This window comes from Puntigrus tetrazona, chromosome 1, assembly GCF_018831695.1.
Source record: "Puntigrus tetrazona isolate hp1 chromosome 1, ASM1883169v1, whole genome shotgun sequence".
In the NCBI taxonomy this organism is placed as follows: domain Eukaryota; kingdom Metazoa; phylum Chordata; class Actinopteri; order Cypriniformes; family Cyprinidae; genus Puntigrus; species Puntigrus tetrazona.
In genome coordinates, this window is record NC_056699.1 from 1,849,921 (window position 1) to 1,861,239 (window position 11,319).

At 38.5% G+C, this 11,319-nt stretch overlaps 1 protein-coding gene across 3 annotated transcripts in view; it reads left to right on the forward strand.

Moving 5' to 3' along the window:
* The window catches only part of zgc:152904 (uncharacterized protein LOC767777 homolog), a 181,155-nt gene that overhangs the window by 137,879 nt on the left and 31,957 nt on the right, over positions 1–11,319 (forward strand). For all 3 annotated transcript variants that reach the window (XM_043246036.1, XM_043246053.1, XM_043246046.1), the window contains exons 5-7: positions 1,195–1,332; positions 4,765–4,882; positions 7,928–8,097. In XM_043246036.1, coding sequence (XP_043101971.1) covers positions 1,195–1,332; positions 4,765–4,882; positions 7,928–8,097 — 426 coding nt within the window. The remainder of the gene's footprint in view (positions 1–1,194; positions 1,333–4,764; positions 4,883–7,927; positions 8,098–11,319) is intronic.

Below are 11,319 nucleotides of genomic sequence, written 5' to 3' on the forward strand. Positions count from 1 at the left end.
ACACTAGAAATCATTTGGCACACCATTTGCAAACATTCTGAACATTGTAGCATCTGCATAGCGACACATTGGCAAACAATCGTAATGATAGCAACATGTATCCAAACAACACCCAGAATACTGTAGCGGCTGCATAGCAACACATTTGAGATTGACATTTATAAACATCATAGCAACTTCATAGCAACATGTATTCAAATAACCTAGCAACTGCATAGCAATACACTAGCAACCACCTGAAGGCATTCCAGCAACTGTATAATTTTTTTTTTCAAACATTCAGGGCACCCAAGTAAATATTAGCAACTACCTGGAACACCCCAGTGACTGTATAGCAACACACTGGCAAACATTCAGGACACCATAGCAACTGCATAGCAGCATGGACTTAAAACACACTAGGACCTGCATAGTAAGACTCTAACAACCAACTGAAAGCACACCAGCAACTGTATCTATATCAACACACGTGGTGCATGCTAACAGCTAATAGAAACACAAAACCATGCATAACAACTGCATAGCAACACAGTAGCAACCACCAGAAACCAAAACAAATGTATAACAAGTAGTTGACAAATACTTATTGTGTTGCTATGCAACTGCATAGTAACACACTAACACATCGGCGACTGAATGGCAACAGTTTGCCAAACACTCAGAGCACCCTAGTAACATATTAACAACCACCTGCATAGCAACACACTGGAAAATGTTCACAACACTGTAGTTACTGCAAGAACACCCAGAATATCCTAGTAACTGAATAGCAACACACTAACAACACAACTGTGTAACAAGTAGACAGACACTTAGGACATCCAGGTGACTGCGTAGCAACGTGGTGAAAAACATCAGAACATTCCATTAACTGATTAGCAACACACTAGCAACCACCTGATATAGCACAATGACTGCCTAGCAACCCACTGGGATACATTCAGAACACTGTAGCAACTTCAGAACACTCACGACACCCTAGTAACCGCATAGAAACACACTGACGACCAACTGGAACTCAGTGACTGCATAGCAACGCAAACAATCAGTACTCAGTGCCAACTGCATTTTTGCAAACACTCGAAACACCCTAGCAATGCCATAGCAACACCCTAGCAACCATTAGCATAATGCATAATAGCATAGCGCAGTGCCGCACGGCTGTGACCCCTGTGTTTGTGTGTCTTCTTGAAGGCAGACTCCAGGTGCTTCCCAGCAACAACCTGCAGATCCTGCGAGTGAGTAAAGCCGACGAGGGAGTGTACCGCTGTGAGGCGCGAGTGGAGGCCCGAGGAGAAATCGATTTCAGGGACATCGTGGTGCTGGTCAACGGTGAGAGCTGTTCTTCACACAATCAACAAGCTCAACAAGCGTATAGTGTCACAGACTGACCAACCAACCTTTTACCAACTCGCTTAATAACACCCGTCAGCAGAGAAGAAGCAACCGGTTCTGAAAAAAAGATGAGATCAAAATATCACACCCCTGGGACTGTAATCCTTGGCTGTGTCGATGCAAACAGCATACATCTGGTCAAAATGTAGTATTTTTAATCTTTTAATATCTCACCTTCATTTTCTTTCATAAACCATCTTCATACCCAGGACCTTTAAGAAACAAAATCCAAATTAAAACCCATCAAAACAACAATATTTAACCATAGTACAAAATCGTATAGAAACTGGCTTTGTTGATAAGATTCAGCTGGCAAAGCTTCAACATTTTTTGTTAATGTTATGTTTTTAAATTCAAAGTGAACATTTTTACTATTTTGACTGGTACCATTTTTAAAATTTAAATGTTACTTTTTTAATTTTTTAATTTAACTCATCATTAGTATTTTTAAATGTAACATGAAAAAGGTTTCTAATTGCATTTTAATTACATTTAATATTTTTTATTTAATCCGTTCGCAATGAGACAACTTCTGTAGAAAACCCATCTGAGAAGTCGAGCTAGTAAATATTATTGTCAAACAAAACGCACGACTTGAAGAAGTTAACTGCCGATCGTAATTCTCTCAAAACGTCCATGCTAGAAGAACGGATCCAAACGGGCCTCAGACAGACCGTGTTAACTGAAGATGGAAGGTCAGAGAAGAACGAGGCGTTTCAACACACCGCTACGATCCTCCTCAGCTCAGCCAAGCCTGGGAATTAATCTAGGGGAGAGTTCTGGATTCAGTCTCCGGTCTTGGACTCGAGACGTCGTCGCTTGCTAGTCAGCGCTCGCTAAGTGGTTTAAGCAGCAGGTTGTTCTGTTTCCGAGGCAGACGGCGCTTGCCATGTCTCGGGGATAATAGGACGCGCCTCATTGAGCGAGCTTATTGGATCTTCCTGAAAGCTATAAGTGGTGATGCTAAATTGAAAGCAATGCACTTTTATTCGTTTTTGCGTGTTATTACATCAGTTTAAAGAAGTATGAGTTGTGCAAATACTATTGTGTGCGTTCAGGCAGAGCTCGGCGCTATCAAATCCTGTTCTGCAGAACAAGGTGAACGAATGCGTTTCATGAAGCGCTGGTGAAGATAAGGTCGCCGTTCGCTTGGGAGTAACACAAGCTTGAAGTTTATGTTAATTGAAACATTTAGTCACAAAGCTAGTCAGCAGAAAATTGAGTGCAAAGATGCTGAGTTGATAAACGGCATGCGGATTTTAGTTTGAATGTGAAAAGACCAGCATTTGAGTCTGAACTGGTCTCTTTAAGATGCTTGGGACTTCACCAGCTTAACCAGAAAAACACAACGACCACATGTGCTCCATGTTCACTTTCCATCAAAAAATGTGTGTGTGTGTGTGTATAATGCATTTACTTTATGAGAAATACAGGGCGAAAAAAGGATTATTTGATTAATACAAAGTACAGCATTTATTAATCAATAACAATCGATGTTTGCTATCATTTTAGCAATTTAGCACATCCCTGGAAAAGGAATACAAATCGAATGACCCCAAACTTTTAAACAGTAGAGTATATTGTTAGAAAATGTTAAATAAATGCTGTTCTTTTTAACTGTTTATTTATCTGAGAATCTTATTCTCATTTAAAGATTTGTGAATCCCAATCTACTATATATATATATATATATATATATATATATATATATATATATATATATTTTTTTTTTTTTTTTTTTTTTTTAGCTTTGACATTTCAATTGCATTCACATTATATATTTTAATTTTTTTAATATTTTTATTTTTAAAATACTTATGCACATGTTATGTATGTTTTGAAATAAAAATCTTAATGATAATTCCTAATCGTATATTAACAAACACACTTTTCCATGCTTATCTATATAAAATAGTGCTTTTAACGTGCAAAGAACACGATAGAAGAGTCACATCTTGTTTTCGTGCTTGTTTCTGCGGAGCAGGGGATTTCGAGTGTATGAATCGAGGGAACAAAGCAGTTTTAGGAAATCGTGTGCACAGCTTTATTTTTTCTTCGTGCATGTCATGTGCTAGCTTTACTAGCTTAACCAGCGAGACTTGACTAGGTTGCCCTGGATAGCGTGCATGTAAGCTGGTCGAGAAGCTCCTGGTCTGTGTTTGTACGTCTCTGCATGTAGACGCGCTTACGCCGATGATTAGCATGCAGACGTGCGCTAGCGTGCTCTTTCTGCGCCCTTAACCCTGACTTTCATCATCAGAGGAGCGCTTTGAGCGCAGACAGGGCCGAATCGCCAACTTCTGTCTGCATCTGCTTGATCCTTTAAATAAAAATGTCACAGAGATAGAGGGCGTCTCATTTGCGTCGTCCTTCGCCGATACGCATCACCAAAAAAAAAAAGAAAAAAAAACAAGTTATTTCAGCCTCTTTGAATTCTAAACATGAGGCGAATCACAGAGCGGCGAATAATGATTGCGCTGGAGAGACATTGTTAGGAGCTGTTTGATTCTCTTAAAGCTTCGTATCAGATGGATTCGGCACAAAAAACTGACGCCACGCGAAGTTGTTTTTAAAGAAGGACGTTATTCTGGGAATTAGATAGAAGTGTGAATGTTAACACTCTGAAATACTGTTTGACAGCTAAATAGGTTTCGTTACAGACCAGAGATAAAGTCGAGAAAATAACGGCATTTGATGAAAAACAGAAAAAAACATTTTTACATTAGAACCGGAGCATAAAATATCAAGCAACAGCTCATCGATTCATTAATAATTCAGTGTTTACCCAAAGATTAATCAAAAATGCGTTATTGAGTAATACAATAAAAGCTTGTGTTCTCTTGCTATATTTAATGTTTATTTCCCATTTAGCTTTTTTTCTCTCTCTGTCAGGAAATACTGTTCATTCAGTATTAGTACGTTATATCTGAGCGTGCGTGTACGTCTAAATACATTTCAGTGTTTCTATATTTTGCAACAATATTCTAAAATCAGGAACATGGCACTTTAGAATTTTCCTCACTTCATTCCGCGTATTCTATGTATTTAAATACTATTATTTATGTGAAAATGTTACACTATTTAAATATGACGTGCAAAAAAAACCCTTTTGATATGTCGTACGTGTCAGTGTTTATAGTCATGTAGCATCTGGAATAAATTAGACACCTGTGAAGGACTGATTGCTCAAGACATGCGTACTAATAATGCAGAATATTCGGTAATAATAAGTCCAATGCAAACATGACGCATGCAAGACTTTATTGGTGACATTTTATCTGGTGTTTGTAAATGCTGTCACATTGTTTCTGCTGTACACTAAATTTGACCGGAGACGGTGTTGAACGTGCACGTGTGATGTCGTTCCAGTTCCTCCGGTTCTGTCCGTGCCGCAGCAGTCGTTCAACGCCACCGCAGACTACCAGGAGTCAGTGACGTTCACCTGCATCACGTCCGGCTCCCCCGACCCTCAGGTGACCTGGTACTGGTGGGTAACAGTAATGTTTGTCAAGAGCCGCTCTGAATGTTGCCGCTTGCAGTATGTAGGGCGCTGGACATCACAGCAAGTATGTAGGGCGCAGTGTCCTCGATTCATCTGTTCTATCTGTATGCAAATGGCCGTGGCTCTGTGGCGTCGGGGCCGTGAAGAGCCGATGTGCGCTTTGATCAGACGTTCAAAGCCTTCCGTGATAACTGAGGTGAGGGCCGGAAACGTTCAGACTCCGAGATCTTCCGACTGAAATGTTTTCTGGGAGTTGCATTGCAGATTTCCACATTTCGTTGTTGAGAAAACTCACACTCTGTTTTCCGTGTAATCTAGATATGAAATCTAGGGCTGTCGAGCGATTCGAATTGTATTTTAGATTCAAATCCGATTAATTAGATGAATTAATAGCAAATCCTTCACGCATCGATTTTGAGAAATTAGCCTGTTAAATGAGAAAAGCTTTAAACATAGCTTTCATAGAAACACATGCAACTTTTTAATATTTACTTTGAGATTAAATTGACGTTTTATTGCGACGTAAACGCAAGTTATAAACAGTTGCATTAAAACAAACACTTGTGGCGTTACAGTGTTAAATGAGAAAAAACTTTAGCTATTTTATTAAGAAATATTTAGATTCAACATTGCGTGAATGATTATCAGAAATGGGGTTTAATGGATGTTTAAAATTTTTAAGCATGATTTTTTAAGAAATGAAAGCTCTCAATGTTAAAAATAAACCAAATACACTCGATATTAAAGTAAAACCAGCAGTAGGTGATGACAAATCATGAGTAATTGAATCATTCATTCAACTGATTCATTTAGCGGCTGAATCAATGAAACACTAAACAAATAAAAAAACACATATTCATTTGGTAATGTCGTGAAATTCAGAAAGGCACAACAGTTATGTAAAATTTAATTTATGCAATAAAAATGTAAGTTTTATTAAACTTTTATATAAAATCAACGGCGCCGATATTGAAGAAAAGCTGCACTCTTTCCGGTGTGCTATTCCTTCACTATATCATATGATACAAATAAAAAAGTGGCATTTTGCCTTCATGAATTTTAGCCTCATATAACATCTTTACGAAGTGAGTCATCCTGCATCAGTGTGAGATGACAGACACGTCTGAGCCAAAGTATCGTGTTAAAATCGACAGCCATAATAAAGACTTGTGTGTTTCTCAAAGACGGGACTGAATCGGGGTGAACGAGAACGTCCGGAGGTCTTCAGTGGGAGCCAAGCTATAACGTCTGAAACCGTCAGTCGGAATATTACGAGCACAAAGTGCAGCACAATTAGTTTTCACAGATTTATGATTGGCACGATGGTTTTCTAAATTGCCGAAATTAAAGTGCACTAAATCTGAGGTCTTTTTAGCGAGCGAAGGTCTCTTTAATTCACTCAAGCTTCAAAACCACATCGTTATTAACAGCAGAGGTGTTGAAGTGTGTTATATGAGTTGTGTCACATATATGAGTTGTTTGCGGCTATGAAGATACTGTGTAATTAATATTTTAAATGATGTTCAGTACGACACTGATTTACGACGTTTGCATCGGTACCGAGCACATGTTCTCTTCGTTTCCACAGAATATTAACTTTCGATATTGCGCATCATTCCTCTGAACTCTGTGTTTCACTGAGTCTCTGCACTTCACGACTGCTTCGTTAGCTTGTTAAAGTCTAATTGGGTCTGTGTCCAGCGGCATACTGCGTCTCAGAACAGACCTGCATTCACTTCCCTTAACTGTGGCCTTGTTATCGTGATTGAATCGTCAGCGATATGAATCTTAATTTTTTATAGTTAGTGTTCTTTTGTCTCTGCGCTTTGTGTACAGTAGCTTAAGCTCAAAAACTAATTGAATTTAGTTATTTTATTTCTCAAGGATGCACTGAATGATGCAGGAGATAAACCATTTAGGGTAATATTTTGTAACTGATGTGGATCTTAATAGGTCCCCAGGGTAGAGATGTAGTAAAATGTGAGTAATGTAATCATATTTTCTTAAGCTGGTAAGGAAGCAGCTGCATTTCGGACCACCTGTAGCGTTTTTTATTGACCCTGCCTAGAGGTCATAAATGCATAACATTTTCAAGTGAAATTTTCTGCTGTCTAACATGACACCCGAGTACAGTACAGTACATTCATCTAGACGCAAACTGTAGAGATTCTGTGTACTGTTTTTTGGTCCAATACGTCATATCTTAACCCAATTGAATGTGATTGTGGCGTTCATCTAATTTCACATTCTGTTATCTGAGATACTTTACAGGTGTCATCTGGTCCCGTTAAAATATATAGTTGAGCATCATCTGCATTGCAATGGTAACTAATCCCATACTTTCTAATAATATTAGCAAGGGGCAACAAGTTTAATGAAAGTAGCAGCGGGCCTAACACAGATCCTTGTGGCACGCCATACTTTACGGCTGTTAATTGCATGGATTTCAGAAAAAGATTTGGGGCAGAACAACTGTTTTCAACATTAGCAATAAGCAGAAATGTTTCTTGAGCAGATAAGAATGATTTGACACTAAAGAATGATATATATATATATATATATATATATATATATAATGATTCAGTGCTTTGATGCAACCTGTGTTGTTAAAAGCATTATATAAATTAAAAAAAGATTGATATAGAGTAATGATGCTTAAAAAATCTGGAATAAATTATATTTTAAAATGCATTCACATAGGAAACAGCTGTTTTAAACTGTAATATTTTTTAACAATTTTTTACTGTATTTTATCAAATAAATGCAGCCTTGGTGATCAGAAAAGTCTTATATTAAGCCACAAAATATCTCCAATTTATATTGTTACTTCTTATCATTAAATGAGATGTTTGTTTACCCCTTAAGAGTCCGTATACAGTCAAGTGGTACGTTTCCTTGTGGATCGATGGATTTGTTTCCTCCAAACTAATTGGCACGCACTAATTGAACTGAAGAGAACGATCTTCTATAGGCTGTTGCATGCGTTCTCAGCTGCAGTCCATCTTCTCATCGGATGGTTTGCGTCCACAGGAAGGGTCACGCGATCGAGCGATCGGAGCAGTACGTTCTCAACACGCTGGACGGAGGCAAAAGCACGCTGACGGTCAAAAACATCCGGCAGGGCGACGGCGGGCCGTACGTGTGCCGCGCGAGCAACAAGGCCGGGAGCTCCGAGAGCCAGCTCTTCCTCAAAGTGTTCGGTGAGGAAACGCTCGCATCTTTTTGAACGTTGAATTTATTTTCGTAAGGTGTTTTGTTGTGGCGTCTCGGAGGAGGTCTTACCTCATGATGGCGGCGCAGGCGATTCTTCTTTTCTTTTTTCCATTCAGTTGCTTTCCACTCAGATTCTCTTGAAGAAAATGAAGCGATGCATCTTCGGACGCGCCGGCGGCGCAGTAAATGTGCCGCTATCTCAAATTTCATTTCAGAGAAATGAAAGACTGTTCAATTATCATGAAAAACTCCAGCAGGTCCTTTATGGGACCCGCATTCAATTTCTGTTTTCGCGAAGCAGCCGTGCATATTCACAAACTGATTATTCTGATTGGACGTCCTGTCTGTCGCATGGAAATGTATGGAGATTTATTCTTTGCCGCCGCGATTCCTCCAGACAGACGTTTATATGAATCTCGTATCGGACAGGAGTTTTGTTCTGTATAACGTGGAGCAGGAACGTTGTGACATTTATAGGAGAGGTGAGAAACAAAAAACAGCTGAAGAGGATAAAGACGTCAGGCACTGCTAGATATTAGTGCTCCGTTCCTCAAAAACCTGATTAAAACACAGCTCCTTTGTGGAATAAATATTAAGGGAATCCTCAGTATATAATAGAAATATATACATTTAAATATAGAATGGCTTTAATACAAAAAAGGCTAAAAAAACAATATAAAATTGTAATTATATCATGTAATTATTAATTAATTTACAAATAATAATGACAATAATACTACTAAATAGTAGTAAATATTATATATATTTATTTATATATGTATTTATATATATATATATATATATATATATATATATATATATATATATATATATATATATATATCAAATTTAGGTTTAATTGAGTTTTGATGTAGTTTTGAGTTTGAGTTTAATTTTTATTATTTTAATTTCTCAGTTACTTAAACTTTCACTTAGCTTCCAAGGCAATATTTTTACATTTTAATTTTAGTTAATAAATGTCTATTGTTTGCATCGATCAACTATAACAGTTTTGCTTCTATTAATATCTCTCTTTCTAATAATCCTTTATTTCTTGTGAATGTACTGCATTTCTTGGTGTCCGTGATCAAATCAAGCCAACAATAATTGATTTAAAAGCGACATGATTAAATACCAGGAGCGTGTGCTGTGTACAGTGACCGTGAGTCGGTGTGAGTCTGCTGACCTCGCCGTCGTCTGAACTCTCTCTGGAGAGCATGTTGAGAAGAAGAGCATCAGTTCACCGTCAGCAGCTTCGCTGTCATTCAGTCCTCACAGTGCTTCAGGGTCACAACATGTGGGGAAAAAACTGTCAAAAAAAAGCTGTCTTGAGAGGAACCCGGTTTGGGTTGCATTGCCACAGTGACTTATTCATTCAACCTATAGGAAAATGGGTTAGCTTATTTTTACCTTTTCATGTTAACTTAAATTCTGTCAAAGTTTGGTAGAATACACTACACAAGCAATGCATTTATACAGTACAGGTTAATTCGGGAACAAATAATAAAATGTTAACAAAATCGATAATCATTAAATAAACACGAATCACAAAATAATCACAAAATACAATGTGAAATTAATAACCATTAAGGGTCTGGCAACTATTTATGGGCTTTTTTTAAATTTATAAAATGTTTTAAACATTTTCAAAGATTTTTATCATTAAACTAATACAAAAAAAAAATTGGGAAAAAAAATAGAAAAATAAGTTAAAGCAAAATAGTAATGTTTATAAAGAACAAAAATCAAAACCACACAATGACCAAAAGGTGAAAAAGTGAATTAATAATTATTATGAATTGTTATGTAATAATGTCTAATAGTATATAAATAATATCACTGACTAATACACACCCTGATAAAAAAAATATATATAGTTTATGTTGAATGTCATTTAATCATATATGTTATTTTCATAATCCTATATTATATTTTCTGTATTTTTCAGTAATGCTTCAAGGGAACATTTTACCATTAATCTGTAAAAGCTTTGTTCGTCCTCAGAAGGCAATTTATGATATTTTGGATGAAAACCGGGAGGCTTGTGACGTCCCATTGAAAAATAATGAGCTTATCATTTTCATTCTGCAGTGGAGTTAGCCTTTAACTTGTCAAGAAACAGTGTAAACAACCGTTGTCTATTTTCCACCAAAACAATGTCCTTGAATGATGTCACGGTGGTTGCTAGGGTGCTCAACATGGTCGCTAGGGTGTTCAACATGGTTGCTAGGGTGTTCAACATGGTTGCTAGGGTGCTCAACATGGTCGCTAGGGTGCTCAACATGGTTACTAGGGTGCTCAATGTGGTCGCTAGGGTGTTCAACATGGTCGCTAGGGTGTTCAACATGGTCGCTAGGGTGTTCAACATGGTTGCTAGGGTGCTCAACATGGTTGCTAAGGTGTTCAACGTGGTCGCTAGGGTGCTCAACATGGTCGCTAGGGTGCTCAACATGGTTACTAGGGTGCTCAATGTGGTCGCTAGGGTGTTCAACATGGTCGCTAGGGTGCTCAACATGGTCGCTCAACATGGTCGCTAGGGTGTTCAACATGGTTGCTAGGGTGCTCAACATGGTTACTAGGGTGCTCAACGTGGTCGCTAGGGTGTTCAACATGATCGCTAGGGTGTTCAACATGGTTGCTAGGGTGTACTTATCGGTTTCTAAGGTGTCGTGTGTGACTGCTCCATTCAGAGCCTCTTTCGCCGAGTTTCTTACATGCAAACACCCGTGTGTTTTCGGCAGCAGTTTGTCGTTGAGGTTTCCTGGAGTGTTTCCCGGCTCGCGTGTTTGTCTTTGCTGGAGTGTGTGTGTGTGTGTAGCAGACGCATGCTTTCGCTCTCCGCAGCCTCTGGGCATTTCTACTGTGTCTCCCGCTACAAATAACTCCTTGATCTCTGCAGACGCTGTTCAAAGCTCGGCGCTGTGAAGAGCTGTTTCTGCTGGCTTTCATTCACTCCAGCATGGATTTATTCAGCGGCTCCGCACGAGAGCGGCGACGGCTCTTATGCATGACACTCATTTGCCCTCGACTCGTTTGCCCTGGTGTTTAGGGCAAAACTAAGAAAGACTCATAGAGAGGCTTATCTGTGGGACACACAGACACACACAGACTTCTAACAGGGTTTATCTGTGAGTTCAGCATTAAACAAGACCTTCCTGATGTGAACGTGTTCAGGAGAAGACATCGCACCTACAAGAAAGATGTGCATG